This window comes from Oreochromis aureus, linkage group 13 (assembly GCF_013358895.1).
Source record: "Oreochromis aureus strain Israel breed Guangdong linkage group 13, ZZ_aureus, whole genome shotgun sequence".
Taxonomy (NCBI): Eukaryota; Metazoa; Chordata; class Actinopteri; order Cichliformes; family Cichlidae; genus Oreochromis; species Oreochromis aureus.
This window is the reverse complement of record NC_052954.1, coordinates 25,493,094-25,516,537: the sequence shown is the minus strand read 5'-3', so window position 1 is coordinate 25,516,537 and position 23,444 is coordinate 25,493,094. Positions and strand designations below refer to the sequence as shown.

Genomic DNA, 23,444 nt, shown 5'->3' with positions numbered 1-23,444 from the left:
CATACAAAGACATTTTTGACAATTTCATACTCCTAACTTTGAGGTAACAGTTTGGGGATGGGCCCTTCCTGTTCCAACATGACCAGTCAGCATCATTCTATGACCTCACAAATGCACTTCTGGAAGAATGGTGAAAAACTCCCATAAACACACACCAAGCTGTGAGAGATGTGATGGGATTACCTGTAGTTTAGCATTCTGCGTCTGTAGCGTTGTATTGTTCTCCTGTAAGGAGGCCGTCTGCCTCTGCACAGCCACTATCTGAGCCTGCAGGTTGGAGTTTTGGGTTTCCAGTTGTTTGAGTTGGCTCCTCAGGGCCACCTTCTCAGCCTGCAGAGTAGCATTCTGGGAAGACGACACATGATAGTATATTAGACAGGAAAGTATAGAACCAAAATTCACAACATAATTCATTCCTGACAGTATCTAAACTTACATTCCTCTCCACTTCAATGAGTCTGTCTTTGACTTTCAGCAGTTCTCTGGTGGCTTCATGGCTTTCTTTCTCCCATTTACTGACAGCCTGAGGGTCTTCCCCTCCTTTAGGGGGCGAGCTCTGCACCATCCTCTCCTCCTCCTCCCTCTGCCGGAGCGCCTCATAGTTTTTCTTCACCTGGGGATGAAAATAGTAAGTCAACAAAATTAAACATTTCAATTCCTGCGACCGCCTGCTCGTGGTTCATGTTTTTTCACAGCTTTGGATTAGATTTGTGTCAGCAGGTTCAAAATACAAACGCCTCCCTGAAGGAAAGCAGACATCTCCTATCGCACATCGCCCCTTATAAATAGATAAACTGCAGACAGAAACGAAGAGTGGATAAAATAAATAATGCATCGGCCTTGACAAGTCCTCGATGTTTTCATTGTTTCTAGTGTTTGAGTGTATGAGAAAGATGCTGAGACATGCTGGTCTCAAGTGGACAAGCAAGCATATTCAAGTTTTTAATAATGGGGTTTTCTTTAATATGGCAATGCTAAACATCTGTAAATGAACAAGTTTTTTATTCAAGTATTTAAAAAAAAAAAAAAAAGGAGCCAGTTGACATGGTTCAGGCATCTAGTTAGGATGCCAGATGGGAGGAGACCTCAAGAGACAGAACAGGCTGGGGAGTTCGGGAATGCTTTGGGATTGCCCAGAAAGAACTAGTGTGGCTGGAGAGAATGACATCTGGAATAGTCTCGTTAACCTGCTGCCAGCACAACTGGCAAATCCATACTTTACAAATCCATATTTTAAAAACATCCATTTGTTGTGTTACATACCGTTTTCAGCTCCTGGCGAAGCTGCTGGTTCAGGTTGGAGGACTCCTGCAGTCTTGCCTCGAGCGCAGCAATTTTCTCCTCTTTGATCTCCAGAGTTGATTTCAGGGTCGACTCCAGTTTGGTTTCCAGGAGCTTAAACCTGACGATACAGGTTCAGGTCAGTCCAGATGAGTGTTTGTTTTTCCAAAGTGAGTTTGTCAAAGAAACGCTGATTAAAATCAAAGCACGTAATTTAAACCTCACCAGACTTGATTTATTTTAAGCCTCAACTTTAGTGATAATGCTTTTTAATAATTCTGATTCCAAGCAAGCTGACTGGCTTCTCATTTGAGCTGAATTTGAGGATGTTTTAGCTTTTGTATGCAGATATAATATTCACCTGTCGTCTGAGCTCTCGTCATGCAGGAGCCTCTCTTTGTTCAGTCCAATCTTCTCCAACTCATGGGTCAGTTTCTCAAGATCATTGGTCATCTGCTGAGTCCGCAGCTTCTCACTCACAAGCTCCTAAACACACAATTGCATGCTTTTGAATTCCATATTAGTAACAGACATATCATTTATTAAAAATAACCCAATTAAATTGGTTGCAAGGTTTATTAAAAGGGATATAAAAATACATTTTTAATCACAAATTCTTAATTTTATCAATATATAAATCGTGAGGTTTAAGATGTTTTGAGATAATATTTGCAGATGTCTGATAGTCTAACAGCTATTTTCACCTCTCTGAGCGTGACAAGGGTCTTCTTATCGATCGTGGCCTGTTTGACCAGCTCCTTTTTCTCCCTTTCCAGGTCCTTGACTCTCGTACAGGAGTCCCTGAAAAAGATCATCTCCTTGCCCATTGTCCGATTTTCCTTCTCCAAGGTAGCGATGCGCTGGTTGCTATCATCCAGCTTGGAGTCGCGGATCTCAGCCTGCTGCCTCAGTCGCTTGTTCTCCTTCTCCAGGAGCTTCTTGTCTTTCTCTAGCTGGGAGCTTTCCAACTCCAGAGCCTTGTTCTGGAGGAGAAGCAAATGTAATGGAGAGCACATGGTTAAATATGATTTGGGATTACTCTTTGTCTAAATGCCTTGTTTGGCTGAACTTGGACAAAGATTAGCTCAAAGGCCAAAAATGTATACGACAAATAATCTGGGTTAATCCAATTCAGCTGGGAACCGTGCTATAATTTCAAAATAAACTAAAAAGAATCAGAGTGGCAGTACAATGCTCCTTAAGCACCAGATCATTTTGCACTTTGATTTATTTAGGAACCTTTAGACTGCTGTATCACAACACACTGCATTCAGTCGACTGAAACTACATTTTTTGAGCCAGTGTGACTGACCCCATTAATCAATGCCAACAAAAGTAACAGACGCCTAGAGCTGTCCCACTAGTTGCCATATATTTGAGCTAGAGGAATAACTGCAAGTTCCTCAAAATACCTTTAATTCTGTCATTTTCAGTCCATTTTCCACATTTAAGCATTCCCTACCTCCTGCTCCAGCTGCTCGAGACGTTTACTGGAGATCTTGAGCTCCTCCAGGTTACGCTGGAGGGACTGATTCTCAGACTCCACCTCTTGCAGCTCTGCCTCCAACTGCTGGATCTTCTTGCTGCTGTTCTCCAAAGCCTTCTGCAGGCGCTGGTTCTCAGTATCTAGGCCCTGGTAGCTCACCTGGGAGAGGAATAGCCAGATTAGGAAATTCAAATCATCCATGAACTAGTTGTGCTTCTCCCTGAAGACAACTATATGTCAGATCCCCTGTAACAGCATTCAGTGATAATAAATTACAAAACTAAAACGGATTCTTCACATTCTTAAATAAACACAGTCTTTGTTTGTGACAAGACGGCAGGTAAGCTTCAGTGGCATATATCTGCTTTAATTTCTCAAAGAAATTTATTCCCACAGTTACATCTCACTGCTCTTCAACCACATATGTACCCGCTGTACGACCCGTATTACCTCTAATCTCTCAGACTTCTTAGACGAGGCTTTGAGCAGCTCCAGACTGCGTTTCAGTTGGCTCTTCTCGCTCTCCAGCTCCCTGTTCTCGGCCTCCAGCTGAGCAGCCTTAGCCCCCGCCGACCGGAGACTCTCAGCTGAGCGTCGAAGCTCCAGGTTCTCCTGCTCCAGTTGAGTGTTTTCTTTTTCCAAAGCCTCCAGCTGGAAGGCCATGTTTTTCAGGGTGTCCAGCTTCTTCTTCAGGCGGCGGCCTTCGGCCTCCAGCTCACTATTCTCCTTCTCCAAAGAAGCCACCTACACACACACAGGAAACAAAGATGAGAAGTAAAGCATTTGGCAATACCACCAAATTCTTTTCATGTTTTCATGTTACTCCAACAATTGCTTCAAAAAAAATCTGAATGTGAGATAAGATAAGAGGATGAAAACTTGCAGAAACTGTCACAAAATGCACCTGACCTTTTCACAGGTGATTCCAAGACTGGCAACTTTCTTCTGCAGGCTCTCGTTTTCCCTTTCCAACTTCTGTATCTGAATTTCCAGCTCTTCTGCTCTCTCTCCTTTCTCCTTCATAACTTCAAGCTCTTTGCCTGCAAAAATAAATGTTTACCAACAACTAGAATGTTTAGCCATAACATTTTTATAGCAGATAAGGGGGGAAAAAACAAAACAAAAAAAACCTACCATTACTAACTTGCTGTAATGAACCATAAAAAGTAATAAACATGTCACTTACGCAGCTGTTTCCTTTCAAACTCCATCTTATTTAGTTTGGCAGTTGTCTCACAGATCGACTCGTGGAGAACGCGGTTCTCTTTTTCCACATCCTTGACCCGGGCCTCGGCACCCACCTGGCAGCGCTGACGCAGAGACGACACGGTTTGGCTCAGGTGCTTGTTCTCCTGTTCAAGACCCTTCATCTGGAGAGCACATATCAGTTTTATTGAAGACTAACAGGCAAATTTAAGATAAATTATTTGCTTTTGGGTGAATTCTGTGCTTAGTGACCATTTTTGCTACAACTAGCTTGGCTGTATGAGTCAGTGCTGGAGAAAGACTTTCATTTAGTTTCTTTTAGTCTAGTTAGATAAACTCATTAAAATTCAAAAGACATCAAGAAAGAAAACTAATGATGTGTTACAAAAAAAAAACTTATTAGGAGTATGCAAAACTGTTCATGTATTTTGGAACATCACATTAGCCACATCTCATTATGTTCACAGCCAAGTGCACAGATTTTACTGCAGTAATCCCAGTGTTCTCTCTCTGTAGCTAATCAAGGCCGGATTTTACAAATCAGACACTTAAACTAATCAAAGGTGTCAGATTTAGGTCTAACGGCTACAAAGTCCCTGCAGACGGGCAGCGAGCTAGTGCATCTGGGCGACAGAGTGCCAGAAATCTGTTCAGTCAATAAAACAGTGTAGTTTCCACTAAACAGTTTTTTGGAGCCAAACGCAAATCAATTACACAAAGATTGCTTTCAAGAAACCTAGAGACTTCAGTAAATTACACAGCCTAGTCGTGTTGTTTTAATGAAATTTCCAGGAATGAGAGTCGGTAACGGTTTTGTGGAGAGCACAGCGTCTATGTCAGAGCCCCATTTGTATTAATGGGTCTGAGACTGTCCAATAGACTGGAATGTTATTACATTTTAAAGGCACAAAAATATTATGCAATTGGTTTTCAGAAAAGCTGCTCTCTAAATCAGTCAGTGAAGTATCATTCTTGAAAAGAGGCACAGGACGTCATTAGGGGGAGAGATTTAAATCCAAGCCAGGGTTAGCTTTCCAGAGCTAATTAGCTTTTTACCAAAAACTTTCCACTCCAGGTTATTATCTTTTAGAAAAATATAGTTATATAAAATAAATATAGTTTAGATATTTTAGGCACATTTACAACTGAGTAGGATGTGACGACTACAAAATATATTTGGATTACTGACTTCTTAAAATTGTGCATCTTATTTTTTACTGATGATGTGTCATTTCCTGTAAGCGTGTGCGTACCTGTCTCTCTGAGTTTTCTCTGAGGGTTTCCAGAGTCTTCTCCAGCAAAGCCTTCTCCTTCATCAGGTCAGTACTGAGAGATTCGGCACTGCGGAGCGACTCTCTGTCTGCTGTCAGTTCGCTCTCCAACGACTCCAACTGTAAACAATAATTAAAGCAAGTTTGGGATTTTTGTTCTTGGGAGTTTTTCTTGTTCCATTACAGAACAAGAAAAAGATGCACGGGAGATGGTCTTGCAGCATCAATTGTGTGGACGACATATCGTAGTCACAAAGATGGCGATGCAGTTATTAATCCATAACAAATGCTGAATACGTCGCCTCATTCTGTCACTACTCTGCAGATAGACACATAGAAGCAGCTGTTCACACATTAAAAGTAAATATTACTGTGGTTCGACTCTCCCAGCAGCTGCATTCACATTTTAATGTGCTCTGGCTCCTCAATTCACTCAGAAAAAAAAATTCTAACTCTGAATTTTCTCTTTGTGAGATACGAACACAATTTCATGCCTTTTATTCAACGGCCACAGAGAGAAGCTTATGTTTCTGAAAATAGCTGAGAGACTTCTCTTAGCAAGGGGCACTGGTGTGTCAAAGACTGGAAAAGAAAAGGCAATGCAGGGCTCCCCGGATTTATAGGTTTGCTTTCAACCTCCCATACACCCCTTTCTATACCCTCTCTCCTCCTTTCTCTCCTACTGAGTGAAAAGGTCTAGAGTCAAGTACTAGGATGATATATTTTAGAGGAACTTGGTGCAATATGCTAATCTGATAAAGGACATAAATTTTAGCCTCGAAAAACAGATGTAGAGCTGCAAATCTATACTAGAACACACACAGAAAACCCACTTTATTTCAGTCATAGAAATTAACAGTGAACAGCTCAGGACCTACATGTGAAACTAACTATATATCCAGTTTTTACTGGGGAGGACTTGGGGTAGAAGCAGGCATTTCTCCTTCGAATAACATAATCAGAAGCATAGTCGTCGCAGTCATTCGACAAACATCAGATATGTTCAATCCAAACAGAAAACAGGAATTTACTTTCAGCTAGTTCCCAGAGAGAACAATAATAAAATATGACGTCAATTCTTACTTTCTTGCTCAGCTTCTGGTTTTCTTGGTTAGCTTTGACCAGTTTTGTCACAGTGTCCTGACTGGCTGCTGCTCTGAGCTCCTCAACCGTCTTCAGCAGGGTCTGGTTGTCTTTCTCCAGCTTTAGCAGACGGCTTGACGTTAGCTCATTCACCTCCTCCCCCAGAGACTTCTGAGGGGCTGAAAAAAATGGATTATAAATAGCAAATGTTAACAACTAAAACCAAAGAATTCTGTTTTGATTTTCTGAGCTCCAAGTAAAACCCATTAAAAGATGCCAATCACCAAAACAATACTTGGCAATACTGACGTTACAAGTCCAAAGGAAAAATAATTAATTCAAAGCATAAAGCACTATGGTATAACTTTACAGGTCTTAAAGCCTTTAAAGTGCCATTTTAACAAACAAACTCCCACACAAAGTCTTTATCCAGATCCCTGGCTTGTTAAACCTCTTAACCACTCTTATAATCCAAACGCACCGCTGATCTTTCAGGAGCGCTTGAATATTACTTACAGGTCTTAACCAAGTGGAAAGAAAACCCAGTGGAAGCTGGCAAATGCACAAGGCCCATAGAGAAGACGCCAGGCTTAAGAGCCAATGACCACAGTCTGATCTGTCGGGCCATCTGAACCCTTAATCTTGGTGAACTCAGGTGACTGTCAGCAGCATTTTAACTCAACATGCTATTTTTCGACCTTTCAACTTCGTGGCTCTCCTCTAACCTTCTGTTAGCTCTGGTGTCTTTGACAATTGTTCCAGCTCCCATCCAAGGTGCAGGGATTCATCCATGCTCTGTTTCTGGGCCATCTCAAGCACAAAGTTCTCCTCTAACAGCTCCTTCATTCGCTTACGGTCCATGTCCCGCTCCTGGGTGATAGGGGAGAAAACAAAAGTTTTCATCACTATTTGTACTTTCCAAATAGCACCAATACTGAAACACTGAATTAAAAAATGCATCATTATACCATCTCCAGGTCGTGGATCTTGGATTTGATCTGCAGATTCTCCTTCTCCAGGAGATGTAATTTGTCAGACCGGGTCCTGCTAGCGTCCAGCTGCTCCTCCAGCATCGTCTTAGTCTCCAGCAGAATCTGGTTGTCCTCCTTCAGCTCCTACAGAAAAGTCAGCAGGTAATAAAAGGTGAACAACAAAACTGCAACTTGGACATGTTGTGCTCTTTAAACAAAAGCTTAGATTTAAATTAATACTATTGCATAGACTGGGCTTACACAGTTTTATATATGCATGAATCTTGAATATATGTGAATGGCACAAAATATTCATCAAAAGTGTTTTCTGTTAGATTTATAGTTTTTATTCAAGAGAGCACCAACAATAGTTCAATTTTTAATTCAAACATCAATATTTATTTTTTAAAAACTAGCAGTTTGCAGTGAACACAGATATTGCAGTATAGATAATAAGATGGGTCTCATACTGGTTACATCATATCACAACACTGCCAACGTAAACTAGAGTTATTAATATTTGGCTATGAGATCATGTTTGATCTGTATGTGCAGCCACGTACCTCAACTCTGGCCTTGTAAAACTCGATGTCGTGAAGTCTCTCCTTGTATCGGCTCAGCTCGCTCTCCAGCTTGTCCACACGTATCGCTTTCTCTCGGAGCGAATCCAGCTCGTCACGATAGGCCCGAGCCGACCGAGCATCTGACAGCAGCTGATAGCTCTGAGGGAGTTGGCAAACAAATGCAGGGCATGATTATGTGGATTCATGAAACAAAGAGCAACTGACATAAAGAATTCCATTTACAAAGACACAAATAACCAAAACATGCTTTAACACCAAAAAAAACTCTGAATCTGTAATCTTGTAAAAATATACGCTATTAGAAACTTTAGCAGGTTTTTTCCATTACATAAACAAATCAGGTCAGAACGAACTCTCCACACAAACACATCTGGAACCACAAGAATTATCCTCATGCACCTTGTTTACTGCAGTTCACCAGTCAGCCTGTCGCCCACTCCCTATCAAAAGCCATGTGAGGCTGTTGCTTCACTAAAGATAGCTCTAATAGCCTGTAATGAGCTAAGTCACCTGCTGGCTGATTAAATCCTGGCAGAGCTGCACAAACAGAGGACTTAGAAAGAGGCACAAGGAGCAGGTGGAGGGGACATGTAGTCACATGAATGTTTGTGTGTTATGTGTGCATGTAGGTGCACAAGTATGGACGTCAGTGGAGACGTTACCTCTTGCTGAAGTCTCTTAAGCTCGACCTCCATGTTCTCAAGCTCCTGCCTGGTGTCCAAAAGCTGCTCACTCTTCTCCTCTCTGCAAACGAAGCAGAAAGGTTAGCAATAGGAAAAAGGTTAGAAACATTAAGCTTTACACTCAAAAATCATATGCCAAAGGGTTTTTGTATTTAGAAGTGTGGATTCCTGTGTATATCAGTTCTCGGGATGCACAAGAACATTCCCTTAGGGCTGTTTCCATTTCAAAGCTTTCAGCTACAGTAAATCATTTACGGGTGGAGCACAGAATTGAATATATGAACAGAATAAATCATCAGAATAGTAGTTTCAGTAGGTACACACAATGTCAAACTTCTTTTATATCGTGGACCACATGCAGCCTACTTTGATCTTAAGTGGGCTGGACCAGTAAAACTGCCTCTCTGTCAGTGTAAAGAAGTTTAACTACACATTTAATACCTGAAACACCTAAGTTAATACTAAGTTCCAGTTTTTCTACATGATAAAGAAATGCTGCTACAGTGAATGAAAGAAAGCATGACTTTACACATAAAGTTCTAGAAGCTTTTTGCCCATACTGTCGTGTAATTATTAAAACAGGAAGTTTGTTAATTCACAGAAAATATTTAACCAAAAAAACATGTTTTTGGTGTCCTATGAAGGGCCATGGGGGAGCTCTTCATCAGTAGGAAAAGATGTAAAATAAAATGAAAATACACTTAAAAGTCCAAAATTTATGCCCCCATCAGACTGCAGCCTTTGCCGGGCTGCTCCTGGATTCTGTTTGATACCCCTTAGTCTATGTAATTTGAGAAGCTTCAAGAAGTTATAAGTATTCAGCAACAGGAATGTAAACCGAGTTTCAGCAGTTAAATCTCTTAAAACCACCGTCAGCTATTTGAAGGCCCCAATCTGTTTCACGTGCTAGTTATGCTCAAATTTCAGCTTTGACTGTTTTTGTCTTAGAAGCTTCTTTGCAATCAGCAGTTACATCGTTTAAAAAAAAAAAAATCATTTGATGCCATTAAATCTTTGTATGACATTTGTCATAGTAAGTAATATGAATCAGTTAGGTATTCAGTCCTAGTGGATGACTGTGCCACATTTGAGGAAATTCCTCCCAGGCATTCTTGTAACATCGTGTCCATGAGAAAGGGAAGAATAACCCAAAATTAGGTTTTCAGAGTTGCCGTTACTGGGACAGACGCATAAAAATATCCTATTGTGCCTGGTGTGTATGACCTGTAGCTGTTAGGACACCGTCTTTCCTGCGTCTTGCCCTAAATTTGGCGACTAATAAACAAACCTATTCAGCTTGACAGCATATTTTGAATAACAGCCAAAGGAAAACAGTCACAGACAAATGAAAAACAGAGTTCAAGAGATTGCATGTGTCGATTTTTCCCCACTTTGGAGCAAAAAAAAAAAAAAAAAAAAAAAAAAAAAAAAAAAAGTGACATAAAAGCTGGGATAGAAACTACAGAATTCAATTCATTACTCTTTTTTTCACATCAACAGTTGGGTTAATTTTCTATCCAAGACTGTTCTGTAACATTTATTTCAATGACAGTGAAATAGGGCAGCCTGACATTTGCTGTCTGTGTTGCAAATTCTCCCAGCTCCTTCCACAGAGGGTAGCTTTGAAGGAAAGTGACTGCATTCCTGAGATGCTGCTCTCTGTGTGCATGTGTTTGCATGAACCCGCTCCACTGAACATTTGATGGACTATTTGATTACTGCTCTCTGGAGTCTCTGTCCATCTGAATAATAAAAAGCATCCTTTAATTCAGGCATTCTCGTTCACCTTCTTTCTTCCAAGGTTCACATTATTTAAGATGCTAGAAAGTACTCAAGCAAAATGTTCTTTAACCCATTTCTGTTTTCATTTCATCAATTAACTCCCTGCCCAAAATCACACACACCTGTCAACACCACCCACGGAGATAGTTTTGGACTCTCATTGTGAATGCATCTGAGTCTGGTGCTTATTCGAATGGTTTAACACGCCATGCATGCACAGACAAACAGTTGTATGAGTTGCCATATTCAAGAAGCCAAGAAACAAAGAAACCTTTATTCTTAGTCTAACAAATATCTAAATGTCCTCCATCTGTTACTCTGGTGTTATTTTCATAGCTTTAATTCTTTGTCATATAAAAAAAAAAAGTATACTCTTGTCTAAGAACAAACAAAAGCATTCTCAATAAAAATACAGCTTTAAAATGAAAAGTTAGGACACCAGATATAATTATGTTGAAAGATTTGTTGTGCTTTTCAATCAATCTATATCATTTAGATCCCAAAACGTAACAAAATATTACTTTTTACTTTTCAATATTTCCATCTATATGATTCTAGAAGAGTCCAAATTTATATATCTAGGTGAAGCTGTAATACCTTAATATTAAAACTAATAAGCTTTGGGGGGCAGATAAGTGGAAACAGCACAAAACATTAACAAAAACAGACCACTGTGGAAACATACCCCCCAGCTCTGACCTGGTCTCCTTCAGACACACACACACTTATATGGAGAGACACTGTCTGTGTATGTGCCTGCATCCATAGACACAACAAACAATCTTCCTCTCCCTTAAAGACGGCAGGGTAATCATGTGACCAGACCTTTTTGTTCCTTGTCACAGCTCATCACATGACAATAACCTTTCTATCACAGACACAGCAGCACTATAGCAACCAACAAACAAAATAAATCTTGCTCTTGCTGTATTGAGTCCCTGTTTAAGTTAACTGAAGAGATTATAAATGTGGGTCAAGGAAGGAAAGATAAGAGAAACGCCTACAGTGATTGATGGCGGCCCATTCCCGCACAAGAACTAAGACAAATTAGTTTAAGATCATTCAAGGTGAAATGTTTTTAATGTGACAAGGAAGTGGCTGATCTGCACCTCAATCTAAGATACAACCAATTGTTGAAGAACCATAATTTAGTCCTTTAGTTAGGCCTCATACAAACATTTCGTTTAAACAAAGGAAACAAAACTATGCATCCTTCGACAAACAGGAATGCACCCTTTGGACTAATCAACAACCTGTTTAAATTGGAGTGAGTCGACAGTTAAAACTGAGAATAAGTCTAATCCATGAGGTAGCACATTAGCAAATATGGCCTTCTATCCAAGAGACCAAAACCCTTTAGAAGTGATAGCCTACATTATACATTAACAAAATGTGAATATTATATAATGTGAGCAGAACTCACATCCCAGATCTAAATCCTTAAAATTATTATTTGGTAAAATAAATATATTTAACATTTCAAAAAGAATACGGACAGCAGCTCACACTGCATGAACAAGCCTGCAATGTTTGTCATTTCTTATGGAGTTCTATCCATGTAAATTAAGCTTTAACTGGTAGGTAGTTGGACTTCTCTTTTTCTATAAATTTAAGAAGTGCTCAGGACTTTCTCTGACTCAAAATGGGTCTTTGTGTAATAGATGGCTGTCATTTCTCTTAATTTGATGAAGAAAACTAGGGTATGCTTGACTAAATGACACATACATGAACAAAACTACTTGAGTCCTGGTGATTTTCCCCTAAGTTAACCTCTTTGCGGTGAGCTAACATTTTTGTCAACACAGGGCTTGTACTCATTTTAAATGCAGTTATGGTGACAGATTCACTTCAATCCAGCAAATTAGATCCACTCAAGTGTGTAAACAATTTCCTTGACAGAGGGATGTTATCAGTCCTGACTATCACTGGAATCCAATTCATGATTATTTCAGCTGGAACAGAAACATGAAAATCATCCTCTTTAGAGCAAAACAGTTCCTGGAAAGTCATTAAACAACACCACCAACTTCAAGGCACCAGCCTGTCTGTTAGGACAGGTAGAAGTTAAGTTCATTCGTGCCACACTGAAATACTTCCACTTGAAGTGAAAAGTTTTCTCTTCTAACTGATCCATGTCAGCCATTAAGCCTTTATCTGGTGGAAAATTACAGCACTTTAAAAAGGAAGCTCTATTATTCATAAACCACATTTAAAAGGCCTCTAAGGTTTCTGAGAATGGCTTCACTTTTTCTTCTTTTGTGTGTGGCTCATAACAACAACGAAGGCTCATGCAGCTAATAAGTAGGCCGAGTGGAAATGGACTGCAACTCTTTGGATAAATATCCAGTTAGACTGTATCCTTTTCTCACCGTGAAGGTGATTGCTGATCACGAAGAATCTGATGAAGTTCAAATACTGATCCTGATGACCGTGCAACATTTTATCTGCCCAGTTCAGATCACATTTGTGACACTTGCAACAGTAGGAAACAAAATTGGCACCCACAGAGATCTATTTACAGTTCTAGCTTCTTTTTTCTGTTCCCTATGCTTAATTTAGATAATTATTTAAAAAGCTGATATGGCGGTTGCACTCACAGTTCCTGCCGAAGGCGTCTTATCTTGGCCTTGGCATCAGCCAATTCCACAGAGAGGTGCTGTCGGCTCTCAGTCCTCCTCATACTGGGAGAGTCACCGGGAGACTGGGTTGGACAGGGAGCCAGTGGAGAGAGCTGCACACAGTCTCTCTCCTGGGTAAGCTCTACTATAGTCTGGATGGGAGCAGAAAACAGAAGCAGGTGAGGTGTTGTGTAAATGCTAAGAGGGGAAAACAAAGAAGAGGAGATTCACTGATTCAACGGAAGGACTCCCACCACCCAAAAACTAGCACAGAATAAAAAGTGCACACAGTCCCACATACAGCCCATTTTGATCTACTGCCCCCGACAGGAAATGGGATTTTAATTGAAAGCGGCTGGACTACAGTGATAATCTGGAGGCTATTAGAACCCCCAGAAACACACTTAATAACACACACACACACACACACACACACACACACACACACACACACACACACACACACACACACACACACACACACACACACACACACACACACACACACACACACACACACACACACACACACACACACACACACACACACACACACACACACACACACACACACACAAAAATCAGCTGTATCTGTCACTGGGATCTGCACCCCATGGGTTGCAAACTCAATGACGCACGAAGTCAAAGTCAAACACACACACCCCCCCTCCATCCATGCGACAGTTAACAGTTTCAACCCTTCCTTCCTGAGGTTTCTCTCGTGTGGTAACATTAAAAAAAGGAAAAATTTCCACATAACCCTGTTAGAAAGTGACCTAAAGTTTTTCATCAGCAAATCTCCCCCAACAACAGAGAGAATTTCAATTCATTAAATTTTCTACACTTCCTTGTTCTTTGGTCTGCACTGTTTATGTACTTTGTCATTTTGCTAATAAGCCTCAATAAGTGTATATTCACGCACGTATACAGTATGTCATTACCTCAAGCTGTGTGTCCCTTTCATCCACCAGGCGCTTGAGGTGGAAAGCCAGGTTTCTGGAGAGGCTGTCCAGATCCTCTGGAGGTATTTCCCCACTTTCCAACCACTGCAGGTCCACTACATTTTCTTGGTTATGAGTCACCTAAAATTACCATCATATTGTGAACAAAGCTTTAGTGAATAGTGAATGTAACAGTGAACACCAGCTGAAAGGTTTAGCAAGGCTTATAACATTTTCTCTGTTGCGGTTGCTGTGGAGGAGAAATACCTCTTGGATATGTGATGCTATGGCAGCTTTGGTGTCAAAGTCCAGAGTCTGGATACGCTCAATGTACTCTTCCTTTTTCTCACACTGTAAACAGAGAGAGGAGGATGCAGGGGCAAAAGTTAAATCTCTCCATCTTCAATGGAGAGAACAAGGGCACGATATTTGAGATCTGACATAGTCGACAGGGTTAATTGGGGGTCCAGAGGAGGTCAGCAGGCCAACAATGTAAACATGAGCTGCATTTATTTACCGAGTGTATTCTTATACATCAGACAGTTGATAAGAGCAAAAACAGCTGAGAGGCTCTTGAACTGGATAAGATGCAAGAAGATGAAAAAATTGATTTTTTTAGTTTTAGTGAATAATTCTGATAAGTAAACTAGGCATCAGCGTGTTTTAATGAAGCCTTGTGGTAGGCACATTATCAAGTCAGTTAAGTGCATGAACACAGGTGCAGCTTCATTTGCATAAAACAGTGGAGTTGGTGAAAGGTCAGTGGCTTTATCTGAAGTGCAGTGAATCAGAGCTGAATGCAGGCTTTGTCATAAGACAGGAAAAGGTCTGCATTGTCATTCATTACACAGCGTTAGTTGTATCATAGAGTTAAAGCTGGCAGTAAATCGAGGAAGACGGGACTAAACAGACTAAACTCTTCCAAATTTGATTTTTGGATTAAGAATTAAATTGCAAAAGTATAACCACTAAAAATGACAAATAACAATGATATCTATTTGACCTCCTCATAAAATATCATCTTCAGTTGATAGTCGTCTGTTATGAAAGTTCTTCATACTGTCAGAGCAGCATGGAACGTCTATCAAATGCACTTATGTGGAGCGTTTAGGTCGACTACACTGAGCTCTTACCTGGACAGCACAGCCTAGTAGCAACAGCAATAGTTTCTTCATCTCTTCCAGACCTTGCTCTGAAGGAAGACATAGGGCACAGCAGGGGAATAACTTTAAATATGTCTGCATAAAAACCCAAACAAAATTCCTGTGAAAATCAAAGATCATTTGTTACGTGTGTCTTGTTACTCCCTTTACTTGCCTGGCTTTGCATTCAGTTTTGTGGTTTATTAAGGAGTAAAAACACAGAGGTTGGTTAATAAGTGCTACTGATTGATGTTTTGTTGATAGCAGTGGAAGTATTTTCCGCAGCCTCTTCACCACCACAAGCTCAGATCGATTGCATGATGTAGGTCAGTAACTAATTCATAATTAAGCTTTACAAACTGATTTTTTTCAATTAGTAATAAATTTATCTTTGTTAAGGCTTGTGTGTCCTTTGGAGACAGGGCTTCACACAGCCAGATTCCCTGTAAAAAATCAAGATGTAGTAGGTTCAGATTAAAACACCAGCTTCACCTTATTTTAAGACAGGAATAAAATCATTCCCACATTTACTTCCAATAAGCCTAAATTCTTCAGTTGTTCCTGTTTCCCCTTATAAAACCTTTCCTCAGATACGGTGACACGATGTTTTCCACAGCACAGTAAGCTGGCAGGGTGAACACCCAGTACTTCCACATGTCAGGACATATTGTCAGAAACTGCTGAAACCCACAAACAGCTGCTTGCCTGCTCAACAGGCCTGAGCTCATCTGTGTGATTTGGGACTGAACAACAGCAAACCAGGTGGTGCATGTTTGTGTTTGTGTGTGCGTGTCATACACTGACTAAGTGGTATAGTTAATGCTAGTTAAGGGCATCTGTGTCTCTCTGTTCTAACACTGTTTCCTCAGTTCATAATCAGAGTGTGTGTGATAAGCCAGCTCATCCTGCAGCCCAGGGGGGCTAGCAAGTGCTAACACTGTCCTCCTAAAACGATAATAAATCCAGATTAGTGACAGCATGTTCTCGATCTAGGGTGGTCTGTTTTATGGGCCAATCATCACAGCTAAACAGCAGCCATACACAAGGACAATTTTCATCAACAACTTCAATCTTCGTGGGACTTTCCAAATGACAAAAAAAAAAAGATTAGAATGAGATGAATGAGTGATGAAAGTACTTTTCATGAAGGACTGAAAAGTACATGTTGGAGTGGGTTTGGGGAGGGGGGGGGGGCTAAAAAAGCTGTGGGAAGCAGCAACTTAAGGGCATTTCACATACAGTGTGTATGCAAACGGCACCTCCATACATTCACACAACCAGCAGAAATGCAGACTGACAGGAAGCGAGCACATACCATACACATAAAAACCATAAGTGGCCGCAAAAAATGACATGGTACAGACAGAGGACAGTGGTCAGCGTTTGCTCAGCCTAGCAGTCAGCACAGCACATGCTGCTTTCTATGTCAAGGAGCTTTTAAAGAGCAACAGACACCGTTTTTGCTTCAGGATGGCAAAACAGAGACTCCCATTGCAAGTGTCTATTCAGCTATTTTACAGGTTTCTCTATACAAATCAATTATGCTACATTCATCAATCTTGAATCAGAGGCACAAAAGTCAATATTATTACCGAGTAACACAGAATCTCCACTTAACCATAAAGTAACAGGTTAAATTATATTTTAAACTGAATAGCAATACAATATTGAGAATAACTACTGCACCCTAGGTCCAAGACGGAGTCCGTATATGTAGTTTGAATTTAAGAAATTTGAAGAGAAATGTGCTGCTGAGCTGCTTAAACTTTTCTGTTTTCACAAATATAATGCAGCCCTGAAGCTTTTGAGAAATCACCAGACATGTCAGAATGCAAATGAGTCAGATCAGATATTAAACTGTATTTAATCTCCCAGACCCCGTCTGTGTGACAGCCCCTGCCTCTCTGCCGGCTTGCACGTTGTGAAATATCACAGGTAATAATCCGGTGTGTTCACTGCATCCTGCCTCTAGGATGCTCTCCCTCGGCATCCTTCCCTAAACCAAGTGGAATATTGCCAACACTGAAAATCTATCTGTGTGATAACTGCTTGACAATGTCAGGACCCGACTGTCCCAACATTTACAGGATTCATATGTGAGAAAATAACTTTCAATTACGTTAAATATATAGTGAAGCAGGTCTCTTTTTTCTCCCTCTCTTTTTGAGCATTCCAGCTAGTAGAGACCTGGAGCTCTGCAGCAGACTTTTTCTTCTTTAGGCATTTATTATAGGGAGGTGAATATTTAAATGTTTCAATCATAATATGGAAATTCTCTTGTAATACAATTTGTGCTGAAGTGCAGCCAAGGAAATCAGTGGTAGGTTGTTGACAACTCAGAGGGAAACTTTCTAACCTTCTCGTATAGAAATCAGTTATAACAAGGTCAGGTGTTTTTCACAAATCCACTGTGCTTGTGACCCAAAAATGGCATGATGTCATGAATCATTTTAGAAAAGAAAATTAACTGAACACTTATGTCACTGCATGTTATCCATCAGTTTTTGAAAAAGCTCATTTTCATTATATATTATCATTAATTAATAGTAAATACTCTTAACTCTTAATAACTGTATCTAGAAAATAACCAGTGCTGTTTTAAGAGTGAATACTGAAGAGTGCTTAGTCAGTCACTCATTACGAAGCACACAAAAAAAGTGAATTTGGGCCTAGGAGGGTGACGGATAAAACTAATTCTCAGAGCCACTGGGCTTAACAATAGTCTATTAGAGCCACAGGAACCTATTCTAGTCAGGGAAGGGATTTAGCTCAGCAAATCGACTGAAGCAACCAAGGAAAGATAAGGGGCCTCATAGGATAAATAATTTATACCATCAGAGAGAGCAACCGAGAGACAGAGAGAACAAGAGCGAGAAACGGTAAGAGGGAGAGATGAAAGGAAGAGACACAAAAGAAGGAAAGCACCACAGCGCACAAGCAACACAAACACAAGGGAAGAATATAGAAACCAAAAGAGAGAGAGCAGGAGGAAGGCAAAGAGGCAAGGTTGAAAATAGAAAGAAAGAAATCTCCCTCCAGCAGCAAAGAGGTACCCTTCTCTCTCTGCTGGCTTTTGGTCCTCCATCACTCTCCTCCTCCCTTCTTATCACTTCACTTCATCCATCCATTTATTCTTTGCAACACACATCCACCCATCCTTCCTTCCTTCCTCTAACATTGTTATAGATGATCTGCACCTTCTGAGACTGAGCACACTCATCTAGGCTTCCTTTTTCACCTCCTTTCCCCTCCTCCCTCTTTTATCCTGTAGGCAGGAAACAAGAGGTCAGAAGGACAGTTACCAACCTTTCTTCCTGCAATGCCACAGCAGTGTGTGGGAGGATGTGAGTCAATTATGAGGAAAAACAGAATTGTGTGCTTCCATGTACATGCAAGCTCTGTCAGGACCCAATGGCATGCATGTCAGCAATAATACTGGTACATGCAATATGATATTGCTTTGACAAGGTGCCAGAGTCTATTCAACCCATCTCACTGGAGCAGAGGACAGGGCAGAGCTGACTAAACCTTACTTAGAGATCATTTTAGAGCAACTGTGCTTTACCCAGAATTTCCTGCACCTATATTTTACTCAGGCAGGCTACCCATTTATATTAATAGCCACCAATCCCCCAGCTCTCAGCGCTAACCCAACACTGGTTTCCTCTCCATCTACTTTGCTTATTATAGACGCACAAGTGACCACAACATAGTAAAAATAGGCAGAACTTTTTTCCTCAGTTTTAGAGATTTTCATATTCCTGTTTATGGAAAACGGCAGGTTTTGACCAGTGTCATCCACATGCTTAAACATATTAATTCATAAAATAAATATTTAAACTATATAAGGCATTTTTGCACATGGCTGTATGCTCGGACCAAAGGTGAAGCAAAGTCCTAATTCAAATCTTATGCAAAGACAGGAAATTCACACAAATATACAGTGGGTGACACAAACAGAGGTAAATGTGGATCTCCACAAAATGAAAATATTTCAGCCTCGGCAACACAAATAGTCTGAGTGCTCCTATACAGTGAGGACAGCCAAAGCACTGTGATTGATACGACTTGAGCTTGATTTAGACTTCTGGAGGAAATCCACTTCCTAACTGATGTCACCGGAAACTACTTTTATCCCGACACTGCAACGTTCCATGGTACTACATCCGACATGTAATTTCTCGTAGTTTACGTGGAAGTTTTCTGCATAGAGTTAAAGAGGGCTTCAGATTATGGCGTTCTTCAGTATAAGGGAGCATTCTGTAGGGTTTAGAAATAGTCCAAAAACACTCCGCTAATCGTTTCCCAAGGCGAAATTTACCTTTAAATTTTGTCTGATGATGACTCAGCTTTGTTTTTGGCTGCTGTCAGTGAACAGCATTTTCCATTAGCAGGAGTGATGAAAAGAGGATCATAACTATAAAAGGCCACTCAATTTGCCCAAGGAAAGCAGCTATAGATTAGCTAAGATATTAGTGATGATAATTCACAGACTTTAAGACGGACTAAACAAAGGAGCTACTCCGTTTTTCTGACATGTGCACATAACCGTACCGACCAGACACTACTTGCATGCACAAGGGAGTGTTTGTCTGTACATATAACCCTGCATGTTTATGCAAGGGGAGCTAGGGTTAAACCAGAGCCTTGAGGGGGGTACTACAGTGCATTCCCACTGTTCACTGTTGTGAAGACACCCCTCCCCCATCCACCAAACACACATGCATGCACACACACACACACACACACACACACACACACGGAGAGCTGTCCCCTGCCCCCTAATGGGAGCATAATAAAAGCCACATGGCCAATGACTTTCAGCTGGCAGTCACTGAGCCAGCGAGCCAAGCTCCACAGCCAGCACTGGTCTGACTGGCTGCTGCCTTGCTAAGTGATTATCTGATGAGCTACAAGGTAAAAAGCACAGTGAAGTCTTCCAGCTTGGTCTGGCCCACTTGCATGGAGCTTCACTCCACTCGTGCACTGGGTCGACCTCGGTATCCTCTTAATATTTCCTTCAGCCCTTCGAAAGGCTGCTGTGTGAGGCTGTGAAAGACTGCCAAGGCGCTGTGAAAAAGGCAGTGACGTATTCAAACAAACAGACAGGGACTGACAAGGATTAATAAACAGCAAGAAATAGCAATTATGAAATCTAGTGCCAGTGATCCATACACACAAAAGTATTCACTACTTGCAGCCTCTTATTGTTCATTTATTTACCTTTCATGCTAGTAGGGGCATATGAGAATTAAAAAGGGTAATTGTGACCACTAAAGAGTGCTGAAAACCCAAAAATAACAAACTGCTGTGGTGAACGTATGATAAGGCAGCTGGGGGAGGATGGGTATTTAAAAAGGTGCAGATCTTTCAGCAAGATCTGTGACCTGAGCCTGGAAACAATACACTGAAGAGCTCGTGATTAAAGTTGCAGACATCTACACAAAAGCTCTGAACCTTTGTGTGGATACAGTTTTCCCAATGTAGAGCAACCAATCCAATGATCTTTTGGTGTGTCTACTGGTCTACACTGGCTGAACACCACCACCCCCAAATCATATATTTTTATACAAACGTATTTCTACAACCACTATGGCATAATCTTAAATAATGATCTGCTGTTAGTTATATTCTCCTCAGTGGCTTACTTAAGTTCATGCTGGAGTATCAAGTTGGCAGTTAGGGCTGCACAGGTCAAGCTACATAAAATATTATCATGGTGTTTGAACACTCGACTCTGCACGACTGTTGCTTTTAAGGCGACTAAGACGTATTAAGTTGCATAGCTGGGTGCACCAGGTCAAAGCTTCGATGCCAAGGGGTTAAATGAATTTCACACTTTGGGTAATAGAACTCTACAGATGTGGCCGTGGGCGACTTGCTTGTGGTGGAAAATGTGTGTACAAGTTTTCACAACGCTTTCTGAGAATAGAGCTGCAGAAAGATTGTGAAACCTATAATTGGTCCACTTCACATCGCTGCAAAAATATAATCAACAGAAGAAAATGAAAAATATTAAGTTTCGATTCAGCGTGGGTTATGAATGGCATTTAACAGCTCATTATTGTGCAGAAAAAGAAAAAATAAAGGCACCAAAGAGAAAGCTCACATGAAACATCAAAGCACTGGATAATTTAACAGGATTAAATTTGCATTCTGATGAAGTTCGGGGAGCTCTGTAATGTTGAATGTCCTCTTAGTGAACTGCCTGCAACACACTTACTGCCAGTGCCACTCAGCTAGAGTCAAGTTAAAACCGGCACAGGACGGGTCCGACCGCCAGTCTGTATAATGAAGACGTACTGTTTAGTACGCTGGCACTTACCAGAGAGAGGGTTCCGGCCCAGTATCAGCACATTTGGTAAAGGCATCATCACCAGCTGTTGGAGACACTCCTGTCACACAAAAAAGGAAAATAATGTTCAGCAAGGGAGCGCAATGTCAATTATTTGTTTTTAAAAAATAATTATGGAAAAGAAATCGAAGCAACATAAATCTAAACAAAGTCCAAATGTTACTTTAATTTGCCAGAGTTCTTGAGTATTGGACTCTAAAAAGCTTTTGTAGCGCTACATGCGTCTATCAGAGGATACTACCATCCAAGATCATCTTTTTTTTAGCATTAATTGTTTATCAATACATGGCTACATAGCAATAATTGAAATATTACAAATATGATGCTCAGAGATTTGACAGTGTGAAAGTAGGAAGGTGAGATCGATAATGGACTGCAATATTCTTCCAAAGAAAGACAATTCTTAAATTTTTAAGAGTTACACACTGGGTGGGGCCAGATAAATCAATAGTATTTGGCTAACCATAAGATTTCGTGCATTGGTAGTGACTGCATATGTGAGATGATTCAAGTGGCAGTGGTGCGCATGTGGGTTAAACAGCTAGTGTGGTCTATGCCGCAGGGCCTTCTACATTCACCTTTCAATCATAACCAAAATGAAACCAAAACAAATTACACTCAGGTAGACAAATGCACCAATGTGTACATCTGCACATACCGACAATGTTGGTGTTGATGCTTTCATTTTAGACAAATTAAAGGTGCGGCAACGGTACACAAACAGCTAGCAACAAATGACTTCAAATCATCATAATAAGATGTCTAATACCTTTTAAAGGGCTATATACACATTTCCTTTTTGAGGTCCACAACCTTAAATAGATCATTTTTACAAACTTTACATTGCTGCTCTCTCTCTCTGTATGCAACTCTCTATTCTAGACACCATCTCTTTCAAACCACCTTTCAGAAAAGCTCTGTTTGCCTTGCATGGTTGGAACAAACAAAAAGGCAAAGACACCAAGGAGCCAGAATCAGAATCAGCCAAATAACGAGAACCTGCAACAGAAGACACCTTTTGGATGCCCTTACCATTTTCTCAAAGACCTGCATTGTGGACGTTATCATGAAATCCCAATAAGAAATGCAGTGCTTAGGCTGCACTGCAGCAAAAAAGGCTACATGGAAACACACCAACTCCCTCCCAGTCCTTGTTTATTGGTTTTAAAATTGGTCTTAAAAGTTTCCCCAGTTTCTGCCCCTTGCTGTTAAAATGTCGACATAACTTTGGCCTCTGGGCACATAATTATACCCACATTAGCCATGTAACAAAACAACACTGAGTATTTTTCTGGTAGTGGTCTCTGTCTTTCTCTACCAGCTCCTCCTGGACCATCAGTGGCTGAGCAACAAATCTGGCACATAAGAACTTTCAGGAGCCAAACATGTATCTCTATATCAGATATTAGGGTATTATAATGTTTCCTAACAACACAAAAAATGACCTGTTTTTATCATGTCTGCACCTATGCCGCCTGATAAAAGCATCTTATCATTTTAAATTAATGACAACATCATTTATATCCACAAATGACATATGATGTGATGACGCCATCATGATGCCCATCAACCACCAAGCAACCATCTAAAATGACCCATTTTCATTATATAAACAGCGTCCACCAGCCCTATTTTTTGTGATGAAGTATATCAGTTTGCACAAAGCATGAAGAGGTAAATTAATTTTAGAGCATGGACTTGTACTAGTAAAAGTCATGCATGTCTGGCATCTAACCAACTGAAGGCTCATTGCATTAAGATTCATAGTAGGTGCAGCCTAAGCTACTGTATAAGAATAAAAATGTTGGTCTGTAGGGTGCTTGTTCTCTGCCTGAGGTCATTAGGCAAATGTATTACCTCGTGATACAGACAAACAAAACATAAAAAGCTGGACCCGAACAAGGAGTTTCAGACACTTAATAACAACTAGTATTTTCTGAAGTACACAATTCCTTTTGACACGGGCTTTGTATCTTTGCAGATATTATACATGCACAAAAAAGAAAAAACGCAATAAACGAAAGTGCACAAGACAGGCAAA

The 23,444-nt window shown here is 40.6% G+C and overlaps 1 protein-coding gene across 8 annotated transcripts in view; it reads right to left on the bottom strand.

Annotated features, from left to right (window-relative positions):
• The window catches only part of LOC116325791 (girdin), a 63,696-nt gene that overhangs the window by 13,911 nt on the left and 26,341 nt on the right, over window positions 1-23,444 (bottom strand). For all 8 annotated transcript variants that reach the window (XR_005615298.1, XM_031746805.2, XM_039621568.1 and 5 more), the window contains 20 exons: window positions 21,374-21,443; window positions 15,040-15,098; window positions 14,174-14,257; window positions 13,907-14,047; window positions 12,945-13,117; window positions 8,545-8,626; window positions 7,862-8,020; window positions 7,296-7,442; window positions 7,053-7,197; window positions 6,328-6,506; window positions 5,227-5,364; window positions 3,954-4,137; window positions 3,677-3,807; window positions 3,218-3,511; window positions 2,744-2,926; window positions 1,986-2,264; window positions 1,643-1,767; window positions 1,264-1,402; window positions 437-613; window positions 184-345 (listed from right to left, as the gene is read on the bottom strand). Coding sequence is in view for 7 of the 8 variants with exons in the window: in XM_031746805.2 (XP_031602665.1) it covers window positions 184-345; window positions 437-613; window positions 1,264-1,402; window positions 1,643-1,767; window positions 1,986-2,264; window positions 2,744-2,926; window positions 3,218-3,511; window positions 3,677-3,807; window positions 3,954-4,137; window positions 5,227-5,364; window positions 6,328-6,506; window positions 7,053-7,197; window positions 7,296-7,442; window positions 7,862-8,020; window positions 8,545-8,626; window positions 12,945-13,117; window positions 13,907-14,047; window positions 14,174-14,257; window positions 15,040-15,098; window positions 21,374-21,443 (3,051 nt within the window). In the remaining variant the exon portion in view is untranslated. The remainder of the gene's footprint in view (window positions 1-183; window positions 346-436; window positions 614-1,263; window positions 1,403-1,642; window positions 1,768-1,985; window positions 2,265-2,743; window positions 2,927-3,217; window positions 3,512-3,676; window positions 3,808-3,953; window positions 4,138-5,226; window positions 5,365-6,327; window positions 6,507-7,052; window positions 7,198-7,295; window positions 7,443-7,861; window positions 8,021-8,544; window positions 8,627-12,944; window positions 13,118-13,906; window positions 14,048-14,173; window positions 14,258-15,039; window positions 15,099-21,373; window positions 21,444-23,444) is intronic.